At 44.7% G+C, this 27857-nt stretch overlaps 3 protein-coding genes across 5 annotated transcripts in view; all 3 read left to right on the top strand.

Annotated features, from left to right (window-relative positions):
• Nucleotides 1-25260, top strand: part of LOC133378920 (uncharacterized) — a 56388-nt gene extending 31128 nt beyond the window's left edge. The window contains exons 15-23 of the mRNA XM_061613533.1: nucleotides 3813-4262; nucleotides 4893-4974; nucleotides 7007-7282; nucleotides 7571-7660; nucleotides 16256-16740; nucleotides 17207-17288; nucleotides 17582-17664; nucleotides 18890-19016; nucleotides 20927-25260. Coding sequence (XP_061469517.1) covers nucleotides 3813-4262; nucleotides 4893-4974; nucleotides 7007-7282; nucleotides 7571-7660; nucleotides 16256-16740; nucleotides 17207-17288; nucleotides 17582-17664; nucleotides 18890-19016; nucleotides 20927-22218 — 2967 coding nt within the window. The 3' untranslated portion in view covers nucleotides 22219-25260. The remainder of the gene's footprint in view (nucleotides 1-3812; nucleotides 4263-4892; nucleotides 4975-7006; nucleotides 7283-7570; nucleotides 7661-16255; nucleotides 16741-17206; nucleotides 17289-17581; nucleotides 17665-18889; nucleotides 19017-20926) is intronic.
• Nucleotides 2171-9993, top strand: LOC133381438 (zinc finger and SCAN domain-containing protein 31-like). 3 transcript variants are annotated; one of them, XM_061620549.1, is made up of 6 exons: nucleotides 2171-2278; nucleotides 3834-4361; nucleotides 4893-4974; nucleotides 5455-5537; nucleotides 6152-6278; nucleotides 7007-9993. In XM_061620549.1, the coding sequence occupies exons 1-6, from the start codon at nucleotides 2222-2224 to the stop codon at nucleotides 7840-7842; spliced, it is 1713 nt and encodes a 570-aa protein (XP_061476533.1). In that variant the 5' UTR covers nucleotides 2171-2221; the 3' UTR covers nucleotides 7843-9993. The 3 variants fall into 3 exon arrangements, with proteins under 3 accessions (XP_061476533.1, XP_061476530.1, XP_061476532.1); XM_061620546.1 differs by having other exon boundaries at nucleotides 6977-9993; XM_061620548.1 differs by lacking the exon at nucleotides 2171-2278 and adding an exon at nucleotides 2611-2793 and having other exon boundaries at nucleotides 6977-9993.
• LOC133381457 (zinc finger and SCAN domain-containing protein 23-like) overlaps nucleotides 13112-27857 on the top strand; it is a 28279-nt gene continuing 13533 nt past the window's right edge. Inside the window, exon 1 of the mRNA XM_061620605.1 lies at nucleotides 13112-13197. The gene's annotated coding sequence lies outside the window, so the exon portion shown is untranslated. The remainder of the gene's footprint in view (nucleotides 13198-27857) is intronic.

The raw sequence follows: 27857 nt of genomic DNA, 5'->3' as shown, positions 1-27857 counted from the left end.
AGAAGAGATCCCGGCCCTCCTCTATACGCCCATCCATGTCATTGGAACAGGTGTGGATACACCCACTATTGCTGGAACCGCCTGCCTCCATTTTCAGATGGGCACACTGCAGGGTAATGTAGACTCAATCTGCAATAAGCTTTTATTTTCAGAGAGGCTTCCTGTCTGAAACCTTGGAGAGTTGCTGCCAGTCAGTGCAGGCAGTACTGAGCTAGATGGAGCCGATGTTCTGATTCGGTGTTAGGTGGCTTCCTGCGTTCCTGTTTATGTTATATGTAGCCAACTGGCAACCAATACCATCCGCATCAAAAGAACTCTGCCAAGGGGAAAGGAAAAGTAAAACAATGGGGGGGGAGAGCAAAATTTAGCAGTTTCACTTTTCTCCATCTGTGAATTGGCCCTCTGAAAATAGATTCTGGGCTAGATTCAAAATAAAAATCGTACAACAGCAGAGTTAGAATGGGCCTATAAGGCCACAGAGACCTGGAGGGGGTTGTAGCGCAGGCTGCCAACTTGGAAGGCTTTAAAAGAGGATTAGGCAAATTTGTGGAAGGCAAGGCTGTTGATGGCTACTAGCTACAATTGCCATGCCCTTCGTCCACTGCTGGAAGTGATATGCACTTGAATACCAGCTACTGGGAATCACAAGTGAGGAGAGTGTTGCTGGCGGGGTTTCCCATAATGGGCATCTGGTTGGCAACGGTGAGAAATCGAACAAAAAGGAGAAGCGCATCTCAAAGTTGCCAGAACAACAGGAGTGTGTTATTGTTGAATATGGCCGCTGAGTTTCTGCAGGATTACCTTTCTCAAAGGCAAATCTAAAATGAAATTATAACAGTTGCGAGACCGCACACATAAAAACCTTTCAAAAGGTTTTAAAATATACTCGTGTATTATGAAAACTCAGTAAACGGTAAAAAAACCCTTCAACTAGATCTAGCCAAATCTTATAGCCCCTATAAACATACTCTGATTTGTTTGCAAACACATAAAAAAACAACACAAAAAACTCTGTTTCAAAAGAACTTGGAGGTCAAGAGCACCTAAGAGACACCCCCCCTCCACGAAGTTCACTGGGTAACCTTGGTCCATTTGCTGGCTGTGAACACATTAGTCACCTACAGCAAAGTGTTTCCATTGGCCACACCTGGAGGGGGAAAGGGTTGATCTACTGATCAGCTGCAAATCTCTTTGAAGCTATTTTTTTAAAAAAACTGCACTGGAGCTGATCCCAGCAGGTTTTACAGTAAAAAGAGGCAGGTTTGACTAGCCCCTCTGCCCCCCGCCAGTAGTGTAGTGGTAAATTCAGAAGTGCAGGGTCCCTTCATAATAGTCACAGCCATGTCCTCACGGGCCCCACCCCACTTTTTTCCTGTGGGGTTGAGAATGAGATGCTTCTTGACACTAAGAGCGTTAGCACTGAGAAGAATCTTCTCAGTTTTTTACTCATCTCCTTTCACTGGCTCCTGCCATCAGGAAAAAACAAGGAAGCATGTTAGAAGACTCTTCGCAGTGGCTTTTCAGGCTGATTGGCTTGTAGGATGCTGGAGACATTGGGACCCTGCTCCAAAAAAAGTAAATGATCTAAGACACACACACCCAAGACCCTGCACGACTACACCCCTGCCCCCCGCTTTCTGAAGGCAGAGGTGAAGACTCACTGGAACCGGCAGAACAGGAAGCGTGTTTCTACCCACTGTCTCTCAGCCTAACCTACCTTACAGGGTGGTTGTCAGGATAAAATCGGGAGGGGAAACCCACGTACAAAGCCTTGAGTTCCTTGGAGGAAAGGTGAGATACAAATGTAACAAACAAACTTCTAAAGGGAGACATTTTCTCACTCACTCGGTGAGTTGTGATCTCACTGGGTGGGAGAGTATGGGAACTCCCTGCTTCTTGGGGAAAGCAAAGCTAAGCAAAGCGAGGGGGGAACCACAAATCAGAATCTCAAGGCGTCCTGCTTTGGTCTGGAGCAAGCCAGCACGCCCTCCCGCTCTAAATCTGCGCCGCAAGGCACGTTTCCTCTTCGGCTCCTGATTGGAGAGAAGCAGAGAGCGCTCCAGTCGGCTGATCGGCCTTCTAAGGGTTAAAACCATCTAGGCTTGATTCCTAGAGAGGAAGGGGGAAATCTGGGGAGGAGGAAAGGGCGGTGGTTAACCTGAGCAAGTGCGCCTCCTTGCAAAGCGCCTTCCTGCCTTTCTCTCCGGGAGGAAGAAAAAAAATGGCTTTTGTCTTCCCCGAGTGCTGTCTCGGCGCTTCCCTTCCGGGATTTCCTCTGGTGAGACATCCCCGCCCCCTTTGTGCATTTGAATTAGGGTGTGTAGGGGGGCTGCAGGAGAGGGGGCGCGGGAAACCGAGGAGAGGGGAGGGCCGGCCAGTGAGCGGAGGGAGAAAACAGTCAGGAGGACCGTCATCCGATTGGGAGTGAAGGGGGGCTGAGAAGAGCCAGCTAGCCTCCGCTCCAATAGTTCACCCCATAGGGAGGTGAGGGTTGGTAGGGCGGGGCGATGGAGAAGGACAAGATGCTGTATATATACCATGATTTTCCAAGGTGGTGGCCTCCAAATGTTTTTGGAGTACGACTCTCCTGTCAGCAGCCAGCCAGCCAGCCAGCCAGGCCAGTGGTCCACGATGATGGGAGTTGTGGCCCAGCCGTGTCTGGAGGGCACCACATTGGCTGCTCACTGGGCCAGCCTCTGTCTGTCAGTCTAACCTACCTCACAGGGTTGTTGTGGGGATTAAAAGAGGAGGGAGAGAACAATGCACGCCACCTTGAGCTCCTGGAGGGAAAAGGTAGGCTATAAATGCAAACAACAACAATCATCATCCTTCGATACATGAGCCTTGTCCCAGCAGCAGCTCTCTGGTTGGGAAGGAGTAGCACCTCCATATGCAGAGACTGTATACCGAATCCCACATGGAGCAGAGAAGTTAACTTTGCTTTACCTTAATTCAGGTAAGGTGGGGACCCTTTGGCGCACCAGACGTCTCTGAACTCCACCTCCCATCACGCCCGGCACATTGCCCATGCTGGCTGGGGCTGATAAGAGCTGGAGTCCACCAACATCTGGAGGACCAAAAGGTCCCCAACTGCTGCCTTAAATAATTGAAGATACGTCTCAGATAAAAATAGGGTTACATTTTCATCGGAAATGTAGGCTTTATGCATATGCAAGTTCAAAGTTTGAATAAGTTGCTGAAGTCAAATAATTAATCAACGAAGATAGGAGCACAGGATGTGGCCTTATACTGAGTTGGACCATTGGTTCGTCTGGCTCAGTGCTGTCTGCACTGACTGGCAGCAGCTCCAAGGGTTCAGGCAGGGGTCTCTCCTAGCCTGGGACCTTCTGCATGCTAAGCAGGTGTTCTGCCGTGGGCCGTGGGCCTTCCCCTAAATTGCACGCCCATTTCCCAGGGCAGAGCAGAGTTCCCTTGCATGTCTTAATCATTGCGCACCAAAGTTGAGACACCAGACTAAGATGCATCCAGACTCAGAGGAAAACCACCTCTGAATACCTCTTACCACGGAAACCCTATGAACAGAGTATCCAGAATGCAACCCATAAAGGAAGCCACAGACCTGAACTTACAAGATCTGAACAGGGTGGTTTATAACAGATGCAATTGGAGGTCGCTGATTCATAGGGTCACCATAAGTTGTAATTGACCTGAAGGCATATAACAACAACAAAGTTTCTCTTTCAATTTTGCTTCTTCTCCTGGAAGAAAAACCTGACTACTAGCTGGAGTCATCCACGTTTGCTCAGGGAAAAATAATTCCCTTCCTGACAGTATCATAATTCTCTTAACAGAACAATATCTTGGCTTTGCAGGACTTGGTTGAACCTCCAATTCTGCCAGTCTTTGCCTGGAGGCAGTCAATGGCCGAAGAAGTGAGAGCTCATTCAGCCTTCACGGAGGCTTTCTTGGGGCACAGATCAAGGATGGAAGAGGTAGACCCAGCTGGCCTTGAAGCAGGAAGAGGACCTCATATTGTTCAGGCTGGGAGCCGTGGGGAATTCTGGGAAAGAGTCATACAGAAGAACATGAGCGAGGAGGACACTCTTATTGCAGATGTACAGCGTCGGCGTTTTCGGCAGCTCCGCTACCAGGAGGCTGAGGGGCCCCGAGAGCTTTGCAGCCGACTCCATGATTTTTGCTGTCGTTGGCTGAAGCCAGAGCAACACACAAAAACTCAGATCCTGGACCTGGTGATCCTGGAGCAGTTCCTGGCTGTCCTTCCCCCGGAGATAGAGAGCTGGGTCAGAGAATGTGGAGCAGAGACCAGTTCCCAGGCGGTGGCCCTGGCCGAAGGTTTCCTCCTGAGCCGGGCAGAGGACGAGAAGCAGGCAGAGCGGCAGGTGAGAGAGAGTTTCACCCTGGTAGTTCTTAGGGGCAGAGGATGTGGGGGAGGCAGGGCCCACTTATCCATTAGACACAGTAGGCACAGTGCCTAGGGCCCACAATACTTTTAGGGGCCCATGAAAATGTTTTTAAAATCAGAAGAAGAAAAATGAAATTTTAGGGTTGAAGAAAATCTTTGAATTTTTTTCTCACATCAGAAAAAAATGAAATTTTTAGGGCCCATGAAAATCTATTAAATTTTTCCTAAAACAGAAAAAAAAATGTTGAAGTATTTAAAGTTATATCAAAAATAATTGTTAATATTGATATTATTATGGAGGAAGGGGCCCACAAAGGCAAAAGTGCCTAGGGCCCATGAAAGTCATAATGCGGCCCTGGAGGGAGGTACCCTAACGCAGTCTACCAGTTGCCCAGCTTTTCCTGCAAATCCATGGAAGGGTACCCTTTATCCCGAAGGCTTTTGCTTCTGTTGTTCCTTCTCTAACCCTTCTCCCCGTTCCTTGTTTGAATCCTCACTCCTCTTTCAGGTAGAGGGTCTCTTTGCGGAAGTGGCCACTGATTTCTTTGAGGCAGAGAGGACTCCACTGGACACCAGGGAGGGGCCACAGGGTAAGGAGCAAAGGAGTGTGTGTGTGTGTGTGTGTGTGCGTGTACGTATGTATGTACGTATGTATGTATGTATGTATTATTGCATCTATATCTCACTTTTCCTCCAAGGAGCTCAAAGTGGCGTATGTGGTTCACTCCCTCCTAATTTAATCCCCACAACAACCCTGTGAGGTAGGTTGGGCTGAGAGGCAGTGACTGGCCCAAGGTCACCCAGTGGGCTTCATGGCTGAATGTGGATTTGAACCCTGGTCTCCCAGGTCCTAGTCCAACACTCTAACCACTACGCCGCATTGGCTTTCTACCATCCATTCACACAACCACTTCACTTTGGTCTCCCTCTATGGGTATAAACATCCAGAAATTACATTCAGCGGGAAAAGACGTTTTGTAGCGCCTGTGCCTGTCTCTACCCTTGCCTGTCTGTTCTGTCTCTGAGACGAGCAGGTGTTACTGGCTTCCCTGCATCTCTGTCTCTCACAGGTGATGGAATCATGCCGGCAAGACCTGCTGAGCCACCTCTTCTGTTTGGTGGTGGAGAAAAAGCAAATGTGGAACCTGATCAGGTATGGGGAAGGATCACTGGTGAGACAGGCAGGGGGCAGCGTGGGTCCCTCTGCTCCCTCCTTGCTCCGTGGATATGGACAAACCTCCTTCTCCTTGCTTTTGTCAAAGCTACCAACTAATGCATTGCGCTAGGGGTTGGACTTGATGGCCTTATAGGCCCCTTCCAGCTCTACTATTCGATGATTCTAATGGTTGCTGCTGCCCATTGGGACCAGAGGGGCGACAGGTAGGGAGCCCAGCAATAGGTGGTGCCAGAGCTGATGGCAGGCAAAGCCAGCTAATTCCTAGTTTTGTCCCCATCCTCTTTCCTGCTGGGTTCTACAAGGGGCGATGCTGAGATTAAGGAGGAGGAATCTGGCAGGCAATGGCACCCCTTGGACTAGTTGCAACTCAGGCGGGCAGAGCAGGCAGACTCGGCTTGGTGGCAGGTAGTGTCCCGTTTTCCCAAACGGACCAGCCTCCACTGCAAGGAAGGCTATGAATGTCACACATGAAGGGTTAAATCATGCGGGATAATATCTGGCCACCTTTTTTGGATGAGCCTTCTGGATTTAGCTGGTAGATCATCTTTATGTTTTCTATAAAGAGGAAAATGCTTTCTTTTTTCCTTCAGGGTCCGGTGTCCTTTGAGGAGGTTGCTGTATATTTCACCGAGGAGGAGTTGGTTCTGCTGGATCCTGACCAGAGAGCTCTGCATAGGGAAGTCATGGAGGAGAACTATGGGATCGTGGCCTCTCTCAGTAAGGCTCCTTCTTTCCCTGGCTGATGCTAATATCTATTTTCTGGCTGAAACAATGACAATAATTTCAGCATTTATATATTTTGTACACTTCCACACCCCAACTACGCTTTTTCCAGTCTAATTTATCTTTCTTACCCTAATCATGTCTACACAGTATTAAGTTTGATTCAGTTCAATGGTGCTTATTCCCAGGTAGGCAGAGTTAGGATTGCAACCTTATACTTAGACTAGGGTCTGCACCCTTGCTCGCTTTGCTTTGCTTGCCAGCCCTGCCTTCCCTCCTTGCCAACACCCCTCCCTTTACACCTTGCCAAAAACCAGCCCTCCCTCCCTTTACACTTTCCTCAATCTTCCAGCAGCTCTCAGATTTCTATTGTCACGCTGAAGATCACAGCAGCACCTGCTGGCAGCCAAGCAAACTGCTTTGTAATGACAGCCTTACCTTCTTATTATGTGTAAGAAAGTAGTTAAAAACAGTGTCTGGTCTAGATGTTGTCGGGTTATGTCTGAGCTGGAAGCTGAACCTAGGTCATCTTTGTCCAAATCCAACAGTCTATAGCATGCCAGCTGTCAGTTAATGCCAGTTATTAAATGCATGGTACGATCTGCCTTCTGTATAAGTAATTTCAGTTCTTCCTATTATAACAAGTGTTAACTGTAGTTGTTCAGTGATTTAAGGCTCCATTTCTTCCTCAGGTTCTTATCCGTTTCCTGTCTTCATTGCAGCAGGTGACAAATGGGAAACACAGAAGAGTGACCTGCTGCCTAAAGTGTCACCAGAAAAAGGCAGATGTAAAAAGAGCAAACTGCACATAGGTCAGCAGCCATATAAATGCTTGGAGTGTGGAAAGAACTTCAGACTGAGTGCAAGCCTCACAAACCATCGAAGAACTCATATGGGGGAGAAACCATATAAATGCATGGAATGTGGAAAGGGCTTCAGTCTGAACAGAGACCTTGCTTATCATCAAATAATCCATACTGGAGAGAAACCATACCAATGCATGGAGTGTGGAAAGAGCTTCACTAGAAGCACAAACCTCCGTGGCCATCAAAGAATTCACACAGGGGAGAAACCCTACCAATGCTTGGTGTGTGGAAAGAGCTTTGGTCAGAAGAAATATCTCACTTGTCATCATAGAATTCACACAGGAGAGAAACCATATAAATGTTTGGAGTGTGGAAAGTGCTTCATTCTGAACAAAGACCTTACTTGTCATCAAAGAATCCACACAGGAGAGAAACCATTTCAATGTTTGGAATGTGGAAAGAGCTTCCGTCTGAATAAAGACCTTGCTTGTCATCAAAGAATTCACACTGGCGAGAAACCATACCAGTGCTTGGAATGTGGAAAGAGCTTCAATAGGAGCACAAATTTCCGTTGTCATCAAAGAATCCACACAGGGGAGAAACCATATCAATGCTTGGAGTGTGGAAAGAGCTTCAGTCGGAAGATACATCTTACTTCTCACCAAAAAAAGTCACACTCGGGGGAAATTATAGAAGTGCTTGGAGATGAGCTGTTCCAGGATTCCTTTGAAATACTTACTGTGGGCATATGAAAAGGAATTCAGTGAAATAAATTCTGCTCTAAAGTCAAACCCAACTATAATAGCTTGTTCTGCAGACATGGGACAGATATAGGAATATATTGCCTTATAAAAGTTCTTGTGCAATCTTTTTTTGTTTAATAATGGTTTTCAATTAGTTGTTGACACAACAGAGTGGTCCGGAAGTAAACTTACCTACTGACATATTACAGAAAACTAAATCAATAGCAATAGTTGAATTGGCAGGTAAAATGAGAAGAAGAAACCCTCTTACATAGGAAGCTGCCTTATACTAAGTAAGACCATCAGTCCATCTAGCTCAATATTGTCTACACAGACTTGGCAGCAGCTCTCCAAAATTTGTGATGGGGATGTTCCCAACCCTAAGCGGAGATATCGGGGACTGAATCTGGTATCTGTAAAGCAGGTGCTTAATCACTGAGCTGCTATCCTTTCTTGAGGATTCTTGTACCACTCTCCAAGGTTTCAGTATCAGGTAAAGTGTTTCTAGATTAAAAATGTAAGAGGTGGAAATATTGGTAAAGGGCTGCATTTGTTTTAAAGGGAAAAACTGCTAGCCAAGGATTTAAATTTTTTAATATATTGTTTCAGACATATCAATAATTCATTGTATTGGATGAAAGCAAAGGAAACCAGCTTAAAATAGGGAAAAAATGCTGGTATAGAAGTTTCAGATGATCAATGGAAAAATATAATACATATTTGTAATGGACCAAACATCTTGCCATACGTTAATCTCAAAAGGAAATGTTTATAATATTTTTTTAGTTTGCTGGTGCTGGACACCACAAAAACATAACATGACACTAGCAGTACCTGTTGGACATCTGGGGAAACCATGCAAATTTCATTCATACATGGTGGACTTCAGATATAAAGCCAACAGTTTCTGAGATAACGTTATAGCTCAAATAAACAAAATTACTGGATATTCCCCATCTGCTAATCCTGTGTGTATTTTACCTGGTTGTCTTCAACAGAGACTGTTGGTAGGGACAGACTACTGCCACCTTATAGCCCTGATGCTGTTCTTGTATCACTGTATAAGACCCTTAATAACTTTGCTCCAGAATACTTTAAGGACGGCCTGATTCCTTATATTCCTGCCCGATCACTGAGGTCTTTAGTGGAGTCACTGTTAATGGTCCCCCAGGACTCAGATGCATGGCTCATAACAGGGGCCCTGCATTCAGTATTGTGGACCCAATTCTGTAGTGATCCATCCCAGCTGCGGTCAGGCCTGTTGAACTTTCAGCGCCTAGTGAAGACTTTTTTTATTTCAACAGACATTTGAAGTAAGCATTTCTGATTTTATGGTTAGTTTTATTTTATCTTTTATCGCATCTTTTTTACCTGACTCTGCACCGCTTAGAGGTTATGACGTTAAGTGGTATAGAAATGGTTGAAATAAATAAATGGTAAGAAGGGACCATTTGGAATTAGTTTTGTTGTTACGTGCCTTCAAGTCGATTACAACTTATGGGGACCCTATGAATCAGTGACCTCCAATAGCACCTATTATAAACCACCCTGTTCAGATCTTGTAAGTTCAGGTCTGTGGCTTCCATTATGGGTTGCATTCTGGATACTCTGTTCATAGGGTTTTCGTGGTAAGAGGTATTCAGAGGTGGTTTACCATTGCCTTCCTCTGAGTTTGGATGCATCTTAGTCTGGTGTCTCAGCTTTGGCTATTCCGCCTTGGGTGCCCCTGCTAGGAGACTAGCCTCTTGGTCTAGACTCCTGACGGTATTGCTGTCAGCTTCTTCGACACTCTCAAACCGCCTCACCACGTTAAGGTGTGCATCCTATAGGAGGTTGGAATTAGTAGGAAGCCTTTGAGCAGCAGTAAGAGTGGTTATAGCCATCAAATGGAGGCTCTCTGCACTCCCACATTAAAGGAAAGGTTTAATAAGGTGGTATATAGCTTCAGTGGTAAAGTTAACAGAATTCGTTCGTTTATATGAAGATAAAAGAAACAAATGTTTGAACAATTTGGAATGCCCTTTATTATTTGAAACAATGTAACATGGATATTTAAATAGTCCGATTGCTTAAGATATCGGACTGTGTCACTTTGTATATATTAACTTTTATAAAAAGCAAAAATAATGGAAATCCAAATTAAGTTGGTAGCACCTATTGATAACATGAATAATATTATCTGTTATGTGTATATATGGTGAATTTTGTGATATTTGTGTTTTGTATATTTATAATAAAAATTTTCTTAAGTGCTTGGAGTATGGAATGAGAATCTATTACAATTTAGCTCCTTTTTTCACATTAAGTGCATCTCATAAGTCGATTCTCTAAAGTCATACTGTGAGGAAGCACTGCGGGTCAGATCATGCCTCTGTGAGTGTTTGTAGGATGTTTCTCCGGCAAGATCCTGCTGGAGAGCACACTTCTGCTGTTAGCAGAGCAAAAACAGAAATACTGAGAGGCAGGTGTGGGCTTGAGGGGGAGAAAAGGAAGAGATGGAACATAGGAGGCCACCATCAACTGAATCAGACACTGATTCATCTAGCTCAGTACTGTCTACATCAGTGGTTCCCTCCCTTTCTGAGTACGGGACCCCTTTTGTAAGCTGAAATTTTTTTTTGCATGACCTGACACCCCCCCCCCCACTAATTGTAATGTTAGTCTCTGTTATTGGAAAAAAATGGTGCATGGCAAAATCACATCTCCAAATATCCCTTTCCATAAAAAGCTCCCTGCAGACAGGGAGGTGTTGCTTTCTTAATGCAAAGGTCCAATAAAAAAAAATCCTCTTGCATATTTTTCATATTTTTCTAAGATGTTTGTTTCCTAGTAAAGCTAGTCAAACAACAACTTAAACTGAAAAAGATCAAAAGATCCCTTCCAAGTCTCAGGAGGTGCATGTCTGAATGGGCACAAATGTGTAAGCCAGGAAAGTGAATGGGGGGCATGAATTCTAATCAAAGTGCAACTGATGAGTCACACCCACCACTTGACTCAGCCTTGCACACTTATCTTAAATCTCAACAACTGCTTCCCAAGTGCCCATCATCAGAGTGGCCTCCTGGCTTTGCTGAGAGAAAGAAGCTCTGCTCCCTGATTTGGAGGAATCTGCTGTAGAGGCTCACTCCGCACCCTCCCCCTGCGGCCCTGAGACACACCTAAAACCAAATGCAGAAAGGGAGGGAACTCACCAGATTTCAGGAGGAGCTGCTGATGGATGCAGTGCTTTGGAGAGCCAGAGGCTTCTCCCCCACCCCCTGAAGCTAGACAGGGAGGGGCTCTTGCTCTGGGGGAGGCATGGTCTCTTTCTCCTCTGCAAATTCCCTCCCTCTGCAGGATTACAGTTCATTTTAACCCTTAGAATGCTAATGCTTAGGATTGCTTTGAGAGCCAAGGAGGAAACCTCATGCCCTGCAAGCACATAGGGCAGCTTGGGCCACAGCTGGCCTTGTGACGACACTGTGACACTTCAGGTTTCCAAACCAACATGGCAATGGGGGGGGCGGAAGAGCAAGGGGGTACAAGAATGAAACAGAACCAGAGAGGACCAAAGAGGTTTGGAGGTAGAGCAGCCCCTCCCTGTTGTCCATGGTGTGTCTGCTCCACACATGCAAATGGGAGCTTGAAGTTGTTGTTATATGCCTTCAAATCTATTACGACTTATGGCGACCCTATGAATCATCTGATTGCATCTGATTGTCCTGATGCGCAACCTATACTCTGGACATGAGGCTACTAGAAAAGACAATAACGCTGGGAAAAAGAGAAGGGAGTAGAAAAAGAGGAAAGCCAAACAAGAGATGGATTGATTCCATAAAGGAAGCCACAGACCTGATCTTGTATCTGAACAGGGTGGTTCATGACAGATGCTTTTGGACTTCACTGATTCATAGGGTCGCCTGAACTCGTTCCAGTGTATATGCATCCTTGCTAAAGTGCCATGTCCAGAACTAGACGCAGTACTCAAGATGAGGCCTAAGCAGTGCCGAATAGAGGGGAACTAGTACTTCATGTCATTTGGAAACTATTCTTCTGTTAATGCAGCCTAAAATAGCATTTGCCTTTTTTGCACCCACATCGCACTGTTGGCTCATATTCAGCTTGTGATCAACAACAGCAACCTCTCTGGGTTCTAGTCCTGCCTTCATCTCCTTGCCGCCCTGCCCCCTGTTGTCATGTTCATTTGGGAACCTGAAGTGTCACAAAATCTTTTCGAGGCCAGCAGAGGCCAAAACACTTATGTATCTACAAGGCTTGTTTCCTCCAGGCTCCTGGAATCAGAGAAAGGGAGGGAGAGTTAATCCTTACTGATTGGAATTAATGCCAGTGTGGTGTAATGGTTAAGGTGTTGGACTATGACCTGGGACACCAGGGTTTGAATCCCCACACCCATGAAGCTCCCTTGGTGACCTTGGGCCTGTCATTGCCTTCCAGCCTCAGAGGAAGGCAATGGTAAACCCCCTCTGAATCCTGCTTACCATGAAAACTCTATTCAGAGGGTCAGCCTAAGTCGGAATTGACTTGAAGGCAGTCCGTTTCCATTTTAATCAGACACTGGCATTATCAAGCCTCCTGGATGACACGGGTGTGCCCATTCAGACATGCACCTCCTGAGGCTTGGAGGGGAGCTTTTGAGATCTTGTTTCAGTAGTGCCTTCTTTTCAGTCTTTTAATCAAACGAAGGAGAACCCAGTTGAAACTAAAGGAAAGTATATATGACTGGTACAGTCCCTTAGCCTTAGCCTGCAAGCCAATACGTGTACACTCAGAAGTAAACTCCACTGGGTTCAACAGGATCTTCCTGGGATCCTGGTCCTGAGCTGTTTCGAGAAAGTGCCTTGAGAGAGGAGCACCTCAGCCTGTGTAAGGCTGAGTCTCTTGGCCATCTGGAAAGGTCTCTGCCAGGATCAGCTAGCCCAAGAGTGGCCAATGATGTGCCCTGAGCATGTTGCTGGAGTCCAGGTCCCACCAGCCCCAGGCAGCATGGCCCAGGGTCAGGGCTGATGGCTGAAGGTTTCCCACCTTTTCATTCCTCGTCATGTGCAGGGCAGACACATCACGAACGACACGCTCTGAGGCCCCAAACGCACATCTGCGTCTGCAGGGCACGTCTCCTTTGCCTCCGGATTGGAGAGAAAGGCGGAGAGAGGCAATCCTACTCTTTGCCATGCCAAGGGTTAAAATGAACTGAGCCGGATTCCTAGACAGGAAGGGGATTTGGGGTGGTGGGAGGGGGTGGTCTCCTCCAGAGCAAGATCCCCTCCCTCCGAAGCCCCTCCCTGCCTGGCTTCTGACTTGGGGTGCGAAGGAGCCTCTCTGTCTTTCCCAGGCGCTGCACCCGTCGGCGAACCCTCCTGAATTCTGGTGAGTTTCTCCCCATTTTGTGCATTTGGTTAAAGGGGTGTCCCGGATCCGCTGCGGAGGGCGCAGGGGAGTCCTGTTGGGCTGACCCATCCAAATCTGCACCCCCCAGCAGAGCCAGGAGGCCACTGTCATGGGCTACTGGGATTGAAAGCAGGGCTTTCTCGGCAAGGCTGCGTTGAGGGGCGGGTGTGACTCATCCATTGTCCTTGGTTTTAGAATTAATGCCCCCCCCCCCCGAATCAGGCACTGGCGCTCTCCTCGTGGCTGACACGCGTATGCTCATTCAGACAGGCAGCACCTGAGACTTGGAGGGAATCTTCGGAGGCTGCCAGTTTTCAGTAGTGCGTCCTATCCAGTTTTTTTTTAAAATAAATCAAATGATGGAGAACCCGGTTGAAACCAAATAAGCACATATATTTATATATAAGGGAAATTAAAGTAAAATAGAGCAGATCCAAAACCCGACTGCCTAGCGGCACAGAGCAGGGTTACGCCTCCTGCATCCTCAGCGGATACCAAATATTTGTTTATTTATTAAATTTATATCCCGAGCTTCCTCCCAGTAGGAGCCGCCAATGCAGCCTCTTCCCCTCCCAGCCTAAGGTGTTAAAGGGTGAGCGATTTAAAAGGTTAAAAAAATCAGGGCATTTAAACCAGAGGTGATCACAGTCATAGTTCATCATACGTGGATATAATTTTGGAAGGTACCTGGATGGAGACGTGATGCGCGTTTTTCTCTGGCTCCTTTCTTTCTGGACAAAGAAAGGAAGGGGAAGGACTGTCCTGATCTATGCTTTTGGGTGGCTGTTGGCCTCTGAGTTTGTTGCTCTGAGGATCGCTTGTTATTGCTGGTGTTTTATAATATGATGGTCTAGTTTCATTATGTATTTTAAATGTATTTGATTGTAACCTGCTCTAGGATTGCTCTTAGTAATGGAAGAGCGAGTGAGAAATATTTTAAAGAAAACAAATCTAACATCAAAATATTGCCCCAGGGGTACTACAAAAGTGGTGTGAGAGTCATGTGTAGGGTTGCCAGGTTCAGGGCCTGAGACTGATCCTGTATCTTTAGGAGAAGAGAAAGTCAGCCAAGTGCAGGTGCTCTTGCAACTCTGTAATGGGAAAAACCACAAGGTGGAATCCTCCCTTCCCCCTGCACAACTTTTAAAGATACAGAAGACCTCTTGGTTGCCAGGTCCAGCCTCCAAGAGGTCTTCTCCTAAAGATACAGGATTAGTCTCAGGCCCTGAACCTGGCAACCCTAGTCATGTGAGTAGCTGTCGGAAGAATGAAACCTCCATGTGCAGAAGCAGTATACCAGATCTCAGATGCAGGGAAGAAATGTTGTTTTGCTTTATATTCAATAATTAAAATGACTAAATAAAGAGAAAAAATAAGTTACCATCACAGTCTCTATATACACAAATGGCTGAAATTCAACCTTATCTGTGGGAATTTGTGTATATACAGAGTGATTGTATAGTTCATTTAAGTTTGTTGCCATTGACTAGTAAAACATAAAATGTAATTATTTTTACTTTTTGCGGAGTTAGTAAAATGTACAGACAATTTAGAAACCAGGGGGTGGGGGAAAAGAGTTCCCAGTTTTTTCAGGGGGGAAACTGAAAAATGTAATATATTCAAGTTTGTTACCTTTGACATTTTCATTTTACATTCTTGTTTTACTAGTCAGGGATTACTTTTCCTTATTTTGGTTTGTTTTAGATCCTCATAGAAATGTGAACTTTCTGGAAATTGTGAAGCCATGCTGAAAAAGCCAGTCTTTTCTGAGTTTTTTTCAGGGTTGTGTGGAAATTTTGGGGAAAATGGAAAAATATGCAATACTTCTTTTTAGCCCCTTTTACAGATTGAAAGTAACTGTTTTACTTTAGGAACATAAACCAGATTATGTATAACTTGGTTTGCCATTAAATTATCATGTTTGGTATATTAAAAGTTCAGTTTATTCAGACAATAATTACACACTGGAGTTACTTCATAAATTTCTTCAAATTGTGGTTTCAAATGGAGCTACTAGCTGATGAGCTGTAAGGAATGTGGCATCTCTTTTGTTTTGCCACTATATAGGGAGCTGGCACACACAAAAAAGGAGAGATCATCAACATTATACTAAAAAAGAAAATCATTATGTATTTTGAAAATTATTTTGTCTCCTAGAGCAAGGGAACCAAAGCTAAGTGAATACTGCATGAAATTTTCTGAACTATCATTATCAGTTTCTGCTTCTAAATGTTTATACCTGAAAGATTGTCTTACCCCTTATATACCCAGTCAATCACTGTGGTCTGTAGGCGAGGAGCTCTTGCAGATACCATCTTATCAGGAGGTCCGTTCTGCACAACGTCAGAAGCGGACCTTTAGTGTAGTGGCACCGACCCTTTGGAATTCCCTCACCTTAAATGTTAGACAGGCGCCATCTCTGTTATCTTTTCGGTGCCTACTGAAGACCTTCCTCTTTCAACAAGCCTTTTAAGTAAGAGACCTTATCCCAGTCTGCGTCTGTGTTGGAATTCCTTTTTAAGATGTTTTTAAAGATGTTTTGTTTTAATATATTTTAACGTCTGTTTTTATGATGTATTATAGTGTTTTTCGTGTTTTTGTTTGCCGAGAAAGGGCGGGATATAAATTTAATAAATATTATAATTAACTGTAATCATATTTATCATGGACTTCAAAACAAATTGCCCAAATACAAAGAAGCTTCTATACCCGTTCACATGTCATAGCCCAACATTTTTTAATTTTTTTTGGGGGGGGGGAATAACAAAAAGGCTTTGAGAGAAAATGAAGGGGGGGAAAACCCATCCCCTCTTCTTCTGTTGTTGCTTTTTTCCAGACCTTCACATCTCGGGGCCCACACCTTGAGGAACCTCCACATCCCCCTCCAACAATATAGTTTCTCTTTCGTTGTCATCATTCATCATTTCCTTCCTGGAGAAGATCTGGTTGATAGCCAGACACATGTTCCTTACAAAGTAATATTTCTACAACAGAACACTATCTTGGTTTTGCAGAACTTGGTAGCACCTTCAATAAGGACTACCTTTGCCCTTAGAGAGATATCGGCCGAAAAAGGAAGAGGCTTCCTTTGAGCACAGATCAAAGATGGAAGAGGAAGATCCTGCTACCTCTGAAGCAGGAAGAGGCCCCAATACTCTCAAGATTTGGAGCAGTGGGGAATTCTGGGAAAGCTTTGTGCAGAAGATTCTGAATGAGGGAGACACCCTCAGCTCAGACATACAGTGCCAGCTTTTCAGGGAGATCCGCTACCAGGAGGCCGAGGGACCCCGAGAGGTTTGCAGTCACCTCCACCGTCTTTGCAGTGAGTGGCTAAAGCCAGAGCGACACACAAAGAACCAGATCCTGGACAAAGTGATCCTGGAGCAGTTCCTGACTATCCTTCCCCCGGAGATGGAGAGCTGGGTCAGAGAATGTGGACCAGAGACCAGTTCCCAGGCAGTGGCCCTGGCCGAAGGTTTCCTTCTAAGTAAAGAAAAGGACAAAAAGCAGGAAGAGCAGCAGGTGAATGTTTCATCTAGATCATGTAGAGTCAAAGTTGTGCCCTGCAAATGCTGCTGGACTGCAACTTCCATCATCCCTGAGCATTGTCCATGTTGAGATGATGGACTGATGGGATGTGGAGTCCAGCAACATCTGGAGGGCACCACATTGGCTACCCTTGATCAAGATTACCTAGGGAGGTGGTGGCCTCTCCAACACTGGAGGCCTTCAGGAGGCAGCTGGACAGCCACCGGGTATGCTTTGATTTGGATTCCTGCATTGAGCAGGGGGTTGGACTCACGGCCTTAGAGGCCCCTTCCAGCTCTACTGTTCTATGATCATATTATAAAATCCTCTATTCATTTCCCCACTGTCTCTGCTAATGGCCCAAGTGAGGATATCAAATACCGCTAAGGTTTTTGCCTCTGTCATTCCTCTTCTAAGCCTTCTCCCCATTTCCTGTCTTCAATCCTTGTTGCTGTTTCAGGTAAAGGATCTGCTAACAGAAATGAGAACTCACTTCCCTAAACCAGAGAGGACTCCATCAGACCCCAGACACAGGCCTCTGGGTAAGGATCTCTTTGTGGTGTCTCTGTGTTGATTTTGAAAGAAATCCAGGGACTCCTTTAATCTTTTGGGGGGAAGATGTTTGTCTCCAGCTTTTTCCGCAGCTCAGATATGCCTTTATTTACAATACTTCACATGCTTTGATTTGTGGTCAAGAGCCCCCAAAGGGTGATATGTGTTTTTACACAACTGAAATTCAAAATGGGTATGAAAATCTGAAATGCATTCAACAGACAAGAGTAATCTCTGAGAAAACCAAGTGCTTATGGCTTGCCGGTACATTTGTCTCTTCCAGGTGATGGAATGATGCCTGCAAGACCCCCTCATCCATCTCTTCTTTGTGGTGGAGCAGAAAGAGCGGCTGTGGAACTGGATCAGGTAGGGAGAAAGTTCCCTTGGGGGAAGAGGCTGGGGGCACTTTGTCCCTTGCTCACCTCCCTGGGCACCCCTCTCTCCTTCTCTTTGCTTCTGTCAACGCTGCCCTCAACAAAGGCTGTGAATGCCGCTGAAGAAGGTATCAATCCTGAGAATAATTACCAGCCTCCTCATCTTAACTAGCTTTTTGTGTTGGAGAATTATTGTATTTCTCTTGTGGGATCTTTGCTGGGGGTCCTTTAAATAATCCATGACACAGGCTTAAAGCAAAAGGGTAGGCCTTTATTTCTACAAGCTTATGCAAGGTCAGTCCCCCAGAACACATCCAGGAAGTATCCAGGAGAGACTGCAATGAGATATGGTGTGCATAGATCTTTTATACCTTAAAATTACAGCATGTGACAATAATTAACCAATCCCCAAAGTTCTTTTCTATGTAACATAACAGTTTCTTCCCTCTTGAAATATTTCCAACCAACCAGATAACTTTATTAAAATGAATACATGTACATTCATAATCAAGCAGATACCTCCCATCCTCACTGTATTCACTGATGTCAATCTGTCCCGTTAGCTGATATTACCACTATTCAACTGTCATATATTACTGATGATCTTGTAGTGTTCTGAAACCAATATGTACCATTACATTTCATTCTATCATGGCTCCTGACCAGTCAAGCTGGTCGAGATTATCTCTTAGGACATAACAGCATGTTCCTTGGGTGATTGGCTCTCCTTAGAATAACTGAAAGTTCCATACACTGCTATAGAAGATTAATTTCAGATCACCATATTATAGCTGAAGGCCACATCTCAAGCTTAAATTTCTATCTCCTTTCACCTAGATTTCCATTATAAAACTTCCCTTTAGCTGAAGCCATTTGCTCTATTAGTAAAAGAGATCAGAAGCCCTGTTTCCAAGATCACATAATAAAAAACAATGTCAGATTAATGATCTGCGGCCATGCATTAGCCATTTGGCACCGAAAGATGCTCAGGAATTTTGTAGCAGGGTGAGCTTAACCCTTTTCCCGCTTTCCGCACCTGCAGGCCTGCTTTTAATGCCTGCTGTGTGTGACATAGGGAAAGAAATCCATTTCTCCTTTTATCAGTTTTCAAGGGCCCATATTGCCTGGGGCCAGGACCCCTTAAGGGGTTCTCCATCATTTGGAGGTAGCTAGAAGATCATCTTTTTCTATGAGGAAATGTTTTCTTTGATTTTCAGGGTCCTGTTTCCTTTGAGGATGTGGTTGTGTATTTTACAGAAGAGGAGTGGGCCCTGCTGGACCCTGACCAGAGAGCTTTGTATGAAGAAGTCATGGAGGAAAATTGTGGGGTTCTGGCCTCTCTCGGTAAGGGTCTCTCATGGATCATAATACCTGTCTCAAACGGCAATTATTTTTATATGTGATGAATCCTAATATTCTGATGTAGCTTAGCAGTGCCACTCCAGCAGCCTCTGGGTTTCTTACACCTTTGCAGGTAACCTTGAATGGACAGCTATCTTCTGTATTCAACTAACATTTTCTCAGAGTAGACCCACTGAAATAAATGGACATAAGATAGTCATGGTCCTTAATTTTAAAAGGTGTACCCAGTGTGCTGTAATGGTAAAGGTATTGGACTACGACCTGGGAGACCAGGGTTCAAATCCCCACACAGCCACGAAGCTCACTGGGTGACCTTGGGCTAGTCACTGCCTCTCAGCAGTGAGGCAATGGCAATGGTAAACCATCTCTGAATATACTGCTTACCATGAGAACCCTATTCATAGGGTCACCATAAGTCTGGATTGACTTGAAGGCAGTTTCCATTCCATTCACCCTTGGGTAAGGGTTAGTTGAATACAACCCTTATCCTCCAGTTATGCCGCTGTCAACAATGGCCCACCTCGCCAAGCCTTTTTGAAAAGTGAGTCTTAAAGTGGTTAAGGAGGTGGAACAGCCCTCTCAAGTCATTTTCTGGTTGGCCCGAGCAGACTGACATCAGAGATGGAGTAGATTTCTTGACTGGGCCAATCAACAATCCATCCCAGAAAGGAGGTTGGGTATTACTGGTCTCAGATGCCCATAAATATGTGAGGGTTTTGCTTCCCTGGAAACAGCTGATCAGAAGTCCAAAGATCCTCTCTCCCAGTATAAGATTTATGTTTTTCACCTCTTCCCCAGTAACACAGTTCTTTGTATTTTGTTTATTGTTTGCTTTACATTTAGTTTGAAAGGGAATTCTCTGGAATTTCTCGCTAAACCTTTCGTCCAAGGGCTAAGATTGCAGAGCTAAGCTCTGGTTTTGTTTGCGTTTTGGTCTTTGGGAACACGGGTAACTTCAAAGCTCCCATTGTGTTTATATTTTTTCCTAGAGATGGGATGAAGGGAGGGGTCCTGGGAAATAAGGCTCGGACAATCTCTCCTACACTTGGAGAGACTAAAGCGTGGAAGGAAGGTCATCCTGCCCAGTGGCAGCCTACCACAGTTCTTGTGTGTGTGGATGGGAAGATCCTTATGGGATTGGGGTAGCCAATATGGTGCCATGCTGAGGTTGTTGGCTTACCCATCATTCCTGACCATTGTCCATGCTAGCTGGGGCTGATGGAGAGTGGGAGTCCAGTAACATCCAGAGACCATTGTGTTGGCTGTTCCTGTTACTGGAAAAGGGGAAAATAGCCAGTAAGAATTCTCCCATCTGCCACTATATATAATTTCAACGTCCCCTTCCACAACATAATCAATGCAACAATTTATCAGTCATCCAGAGAAAACATTAAGAGCCATAAATGCAAACACAGGTCCGAGCCATTGTAGAATCACGAAGCCCTGCTATAGCCCTTAGTTCATATAGTCCAGGATTGTCTACTTGGCTTAGCTGGAGGTTAGGAATGCCACTGAATGATGGCACCCTACCTTTTTATTATGTCTCATTTGTATCCTCCACTTGCTTCCATTGCTCCTAACAGGTCAGGAGAGAATCCACATAGTTGTTCCATTTGCTTGTATAACAAACTGGTGAAGTTGGCTAGGCTGAGAGTGATTGGCCCAAGACCATACAATGAGCTCCATTTCCGAGATGGAAACTGAACCCAGATCTTTGTGGTTGAATGTAACAGTCTTTAGCATGCTAGCAGTCAGTTAACGAGAGTCAAATCTGCTGTAAGATCTACTACCCATCCAACTGTCTCCAGATCTTCTTTAATGCCAAGCATTCCTTGAATGTTTGGTGATTTGAGATTCCATTTCTTCTTTGTAATCAGTTTTCTGTCTTGCAGAAGGTGGTGAATGTGGAACCGAGGATAAGGGAGAAGTACTTGGAAAACAGACACAGGAAAGAGGCAGATGTAGAAAGAGGGAAGATCAGAGAAGAAAAACTGAAGCAGGAGAGAAGATGAGGAAGAAATTGACTGCATCTCAAGGAAGTGACTGCCATGAAATCGTAGACAAAGAAAAAGCAGATAAAAGAAAGGAAACAAGTAATTACAAAGTACATTGGGAAAGTATTGTTTCTGCAACAAGATGTAAATCGTACTGCAAATTCCACACAGGGGAGAAGACTTATAGATACTTGGAGTGTGGAAAGACTGTCAGCGAGAGCTCCCATGTCAGTTTTCATCAGAGAATTCACACTGGGGAGAAACCATGCTTGGAATGTGGGAAGAGTTTCAGAGACAGTTCTAAACTTTCTATCCACCAAAGGATCCATACAGGGGAAAAACCATATAAATGTTTGGAATGTAAAAAGAACTTCAGTCAGAAGATACATCTCACTGATCATCAAAGAATTCATACAGGGGAGAAACCATATAAATGCTTGGAGTGTGGAAAGAGCTTCAATCGGAGCTGCCATCTCAATTACCATCAGAGAGTCCACACCGGGGAGAAACCTTATAAATGTTTTCAGTGTGGAAAAAGTTTCAGTCAGAAAGTAAATCTCACATATCATCAAAGAATTCACACAGGGGAGAAACCATATAAATGTTTAGAGTGTGGAAAGGGCTTCAGAGACAGTTTTAAACTAACTTGTCATCAAAGAATTCACACAGGGGAGAAACCATATATATGTTTGGAGTGTGGAAAGGGCTTCAGAGACGGTTCTAAACTTTCCACACACCAAAGAATTCATACACTGGAGACACAATATAAATGTTTGGAGTGTGGAAAGGGCTTCAAAGATGGTTCTAAACTTTCTGCCCACCAAAGAATTCATACGGGAGAAAAACGATATATATGCTTGGAATGTGGAAAGAGGTTCAGTAAGAGCTCCCATCTCACCTCCCATCACAGAATTCACACAGGGGAGAAACCATATAAATGTTTTGAGTGCGGAAAGGGCTTCACTCAGAAGATTAATCTCACAACTCACCTTAGAATTCATACTGGGGAAAAACCATATAAATGTTTGGAATGTGGAAAAAGTTTCAGTCAGAAGAGAAATCTGACAAATCATCAAAAAGTCCACACAGGGGAGAAACCATATAAATGCTTGGAATGTGGAAAGAGCTTCAGTAGAAGCTCCTACCTCACTTCCCATCAAAGAATTCACATAAGGGAGGAACTATTTTAAAAAAGTCTGTGTGTGGTGGTGGAATAGTGTGAAAAGAGTTTTCGAAGGAGTACAAATGTCTGTTGTCATCAACAAACTTAGCAAGGGAGGAAAACCGTATTTATGCTTGAGTTAGTAAAACTCTCAGTAAGAAGAAAGAGCTCATTTCTCATAAATGAAGTCACATGTGGAGAATCCATATAAATGCTTATGAAAGTGAGGTCTTTAATCTGCCCCAATAGGGAAGAGGGTGGTGACCAAACAGAACCTCAGAGGCTAAAATTCGATTGGAAATACTTGTTTTAAATACATCTTCAGAGAACCAGTTAATGCATTTTGTTTAGGAAAAGCGTAAGCATAATACAGTGAAAGAGAAATCAACAGCACTTAATGTATAAATTAATCTTAGGTAAGGGAGAAATATTGAGGAACAGTATATGCATTTAAATTAAAGTTATTAGATTTTATTTTACATGCATATACTGTTCATCATATCTCATGGGAAAATACAGAGGGAAATAAAACATCAGATAAAGTTGCTGTCCATGCAAGGATTACATGTAAGGTTATAATTAAAAACATTTAACCACTGCTAAATTCTACATTGGCCCGCCTAAACGCCATTAGCCCTCTTGTTAAACTGTACTAAATCCCCAGCTATCCTGACTAAGAGAGCCAGTGTGGTGTAGTGGTTAAGGTGGTGGACTACGACTTGGGAGACCAGGGTTCGAATCCCCACACAGCCATGAAGCTCACTGGGTGGCCTTGGGCCAGTCACTGATCCTCAGAGGGGGCAATGGTAAACCCCCTCTGAATACCGCTTACCAGGAAAACCCTATTCATAGGGTCGCCATAAGTCGGGATTGACTTGAAAGCAATAAAATAAATAATATCCTGACTAAATGGCCTTTTCATTTAAACACTGGTGGGGAAAACTCTGGCCTGTGGGCCAATCTAGGCCTGCCAGCAGGTCCAGTTTGGCCCAGGAGGGAATTTTCCCCAAACTATGCCTTCCCGTCCATCTGCTGACATCACTCATCTCACATTTCACCTTTAAACCCAACAGCAAGGGCTTTTGACTGGTGGATGGGACAACACATGTAATTGGCAGGGTATAGCCCCACCTACCTATCAGATTTGGCTTATGAGGTCAATCCTGATAAGGATCTGGCCCACGGAGCCAAAAACGTCCCCAATCCCTTATTTAAAAGCACAACATTGCTACCAATCCAGAATGGAATTCCAAGGCACAGACTCCCGTGGTCTTAGATGAAACGTATGCATGTTAGTGGCAGAGCAGATGCAGTGGTTCTCTGGATCCATTTCCATTTGGGTTCAGGCATGGTTTGGGGATTGAATCAGTCTTGGTCACTTTGATGGATAATTTATATCAAGATTGGGACAGGGAGAACAAACCTCTGCTCCTGCTTCTCTGTCTTTCTGTGGCTTTTGGTACTGTTGCCCACAGTATCTACCTGGATCGGCTCAGTGGGATGGGTATTGGGGGCACTGTCTGTCATTGGTTCCATTCCTACCTCCAAGGTTGTGTCCAGAGAATAGCACTGGGGATCAGGGATGTGGAGTTGGTACGCCAAACCTTCGACTCCGACTTCTACTGCCTGACTCCGACTCCACCCCAAAATGCTTCTGACTCCACAGCCCTGGAAAGTGCTGTAAATGTCTTTTTAAATTGGAAGCTCTTGTAGGAGCATTTTTATCGCTGCCGGAATATGTGCTGATCTTGGCATCACAGCATTTGTCTTCATCTGGGTCCTGTGTCATACACTGACACACAAAATGTTTTCCACCTTGAGTTATGGTGAAATGCTCAACTACAGCTGACTTCATGGGAAGCTTCTTTGACATTTTGAATTTATATTTTAAAAAATTTGTCAATCAAAATTTATGTTGAAGCCGGAGTCGGAGTCAGTACATTTCTACCGACTCTTGACTCCACCCAAAATTGCTCCCGACTCCGACTCCACGACTCTGACTCCACAGCCCTGCTGGGGATTGTGTCGTGGCCCCCACGGTCCTTGTGTTATGGTGTGCCGCAGGGCACGATCCTGCCTCCAGTGCTGTTTAACATCTATAGCCGTTGGAAGCAATCCTTGTGGGACAAAATGTCGTCAGTACTCTGATGATATGCAGGTCTGTTTCTCCATAACATCTGAGCCAGGAGAAGCTGAATATGGTCGAGAGCATTGCCTGGATGCAGCTGTGGAATGGATGAGGGTTAATAAACTGAGCTTAAACCCTGGAAAGACAGAAACGCTGTGGGTGGATAGTTCCAGTGTCCGGGATATTGGCCCTTTGCCTGTTCTGGATGGGACTACTCTCCCTTTGAAAGAACAGGTGCGTAGATTGGGGGGCGTTCCTTAATCCATCTTTTCGCTTGAGGCTCAGGTAGCATCAATGGCTCAGAGAGCCTTTCACCAGCTCCAACTGGCATGCCAGCTACAACCACTTTTGGACAAGGATAGTCTGGCTACAGTGATTCTTGCAATGGCAACCTCAAGAATTGTAATGCACTCTACCCTTGCACCTGGTCCTGAAGCACCAGCAGGTACAAAATGCTGTGGCGAGACTCTCGGGGGCAGACTGCCACCAGCATATTAACTGTGGTGCTGAAATGCTTTCACTGCTGCCCATAAGTTACTGGGTCAGGTTCAAAGTTCTTATATTAATTTTCAAAGGTCTTAACAACTTGGGCCCAGGATAACTTAAGGGACGCTTGATCCCTTATACCTCAACCCAATCACTGAGATCTTTGGGGTGTCACTGCCTGTGGTCCCCCATGACTCAGATTATTAGAATTTATTACGTGCCCTTCACCCCAAAGTCCCATGGTGGGTTACTACAATTTTAAAATACAAGGTTCATAATTACTAGAAGCCATGCATTCAATGTTGTGGACCCAAGTGGAACTCCTTCCCAAATGAGATTAGACAGGCACCCTATGGGTGAACTTACCGCACAGGACTAAAACTTTCTTGTTCCAGCAAGAAATACTAAAGGTATTTGTAGTGTTAATGTTCAGTTTTGTGATATGTTATGGTTTCACTGCTTCATTTCCTGTTTTTGTTGTTGCGTATGCCACATTAGAAATGTGGTTAATTAAGCAGCATATAAATGTCTTAAATAAAATAAAGAACAATAGTAGAGATCTGTCTGATGTCCCTGTCAAAAGTAACCTGTGGGAGGTGGGGGACAGATGGATCTAGCCCCCATCTCTGCTGTAGTAGACGGAAATGCTGAAGTGACGAGTGTTAATGAGTTCAATTTTGGGGACACAACCATGTGTATGGTAAAGATGATCACCCCAGAAGTTGTGGAACAGAATGGAAGAAAACTTTGATCAAGTGACTCTGGCTCATCACGGAAATAGGCCTGAATGCTTATTTGAAGAGCATAAATGTTTTTCTGTCTGGAGTGTGTGAGAAGCAGAAATGCTGACAAGGCCAGAGTAGAGCTAAGACAATGCCTTTGAAGAAGGCACAAGATTTGTTATTCCATGCACCTAGCAGTGCTGGATGATCTTCATGAGACTCTATACCGATAAGGCTTGGAATCACGTCAAATCTCAAAACAATGGAAAACTGTCAACCAAGATGTCGGCAGAGGTGTCAGCCCCTCAGGAAAGCCTCGGCTGCCATTTTGGTTGAAGGCAGGTATGTATCTCAACAGGAGTAGATGGGGCGAGCTGGAGTTGGGGGCCCATGCTTTTTGTTGGGGTGGGTGCCTGGGAGCTCCCTCTCTGCGATCCTTGGCAGGGTCAGGAGCTGCGGCTGCCACGGATCATGGGATGGGAGCGCTACCCTTCCACTCTAAAGAGGGGCTCCTCTGGGCCATGGGGACCTCGGCCAAGACCCGACCTGGCCGCCCTCTGGTGCCAGCCCTGAAAACTGTTGCTGTAGGTGTGCGTCCTGTAATTTGGTAAATTGGTCATTTAGCAATACAGAGCCAATTTTAGTTGTGAAGAAGGGGCAAATTAAAAAGGAGCCAATCAGCAATCAGGAAAAGATTTCTGGGATGTTGGGGAACACAGAGAAGGGGCACTTCCTTCTCTGGACTCCATCTTGGCTTTATATCTTTTCTACATGAGCCGGTTTTTCTGATATCTGTGCTGTAATCTATCTAGAACACACCCACAGAGAAGAAAACTTTGCTTTTGGTTCCTACTCTTGCTGCTTGTGATAATTAACTTGCTCTCTGTGCTGAGTCCAAAAGCTATGGCTTTGACCCCCCCGCCGCACCCATCCATCCCTGGCCCTGAGAGGTGATGTACTTCCAGAAACCAGCTGTTTCTGGCTGCTAAGAGGGGCAGACCTGCCAGGCTTGTTTTAGGAAGGGGAAACTCCCGGCTCTTCTGTTTCCTCTCTTTGGCTCCCAGGAGGCAGACTCTTGTCTAGACAGGTCTATTGAAAAAGCCTAGCTAGCAGGGTGGCCATTTTGGCGCACCATCAGTTCATTGCCACTATACTGAACAGTGACTTGCAAATGAAGTCGGTGTTAAGGGGGGGAAGTCTTTATCCTAAACAGGCCTGATTTTCCTTTGTTCATCCTACCATGATGGATGGAAAAAAGCAGATAAGAGAAACATTAACTCGTTTGAAATGTGGTGTTAGAGGAGACATTTGCGCATACCATGGACTACGAAAAACTAAGGACTGCGAAAAAGACAAATAATTGGGTGTTAGAACAAATTAAACCAGAACTATCACTAGAAGCTAAAATGATGAAACTGAGGTTATCATACTTTGGACACATAATGAGAAGACATGATTCACTAGAAAAGATAATAATGCTTGGAAAAACAGAAGGCAATAGAAAAAGAAGCCACAGACCTGAACTTACAAGATCTGAACAGGGTGGTTCATGACAGATCCTCTTGGATGTAACTGATTCATAGGGTTGCCATAAGTCGTAGTCGACTTGAAGGCACATAACAACAAAGCCCATCTGGGGGCCTGAAGAACAGTCTCTATAAGAACTTTATAAACTTTCAAAAGACTGGAGCCCCAAAATCTGCTTCTCACCCTCTCCCAACTTCTCTTTCCCCATGTTCCTTTCCTGTTTATTTATTCATTTATTTATTTCCTCCTTCCAGCAGGAGCCCAGGGCGGCAAACAGAAACACTAAAAACACTTTAAAACATCATAAAAATGTGTTGTGTGTCTTGTAAGCTGGGAGCGTCTTGTCTTTTTAATCTTAGAATCATAGAACAATAAAGTTGGAAGGGGCTTATAAAGCCATCAAGTCCACCCCCCATCAATGCAGGAAAGATTTTTTCATCTGTCTTTTTTATTCTTTCTGGGAACCTGAAGGGTGAGGTAAACCTGCTTTAGACCAAAAACTAGACAAAATAAGCTGAGATGTATTTGCGATTCTGTAACTGGATGTCAGTGGTGTGCTGGTAAATATTTAACAACCGACTCTCCGGAAAAAAAAATCCAAGTTGGATTTAGAAAGGGAAGAGGCACCAGAGATCATATTGCAAGCATACGCTGGATAATGGAACGGACCAAGGAATTTCAGAAGAAAATCACCCTGGGCTTTATAGATTACAGCAAAGCCTTTGATTGTGTAGATCATGAAAAACTATGGAATGCTTTAAAAGAAATGGGGGTACCACAGTATCTGACTGTTCTGATGCCCAA

This window comes from Rhineura floridana, chromosome 3 (genome assembly GCF_030035675.1).
Source record: "Rhineura floridana isolate rRhiFlo1 chromosome 3, rRhiFlo1.hap2, whole genome shotgun sequence".
Taxonomy (NCBI): Eukaryota; Metazoa; Chordata; class Lepidosauria; order Squamata; family Rhineuridae; genus Rhineura; species Rhineura floridana.
Note: the sequence above shows the minus strand (reverse complement) of the source record. Positions and strands in the feature narration are given on the sequence as shown.

Excerpts from the sequence above, each read along its gene's own strand:
- LOC133381438 (XM_061620546.1), top strand. The coding sequence starts at position 2,222 with ATGGCTTTTGTCTTCCCCGAGTGCTGTCTCGGCGCTTCCCTTCCGGGA. Across the intron at positions 4,975-5,454 it reads CACCAGGGAGGGGCCACAGG|GTGATGGAATCATGCCGGCA; the intron begins GTAAGGAGCAAA and ends TGTCTCTCACAG. Across the intron at positions 5,538-6,151 it reads CAAATGTGGAACCTGATCAG|GGTCCGGTGTCCTTTGAGGA; the intron begins GTATGGGGAAGG and ends TTTTTCCTTCAG.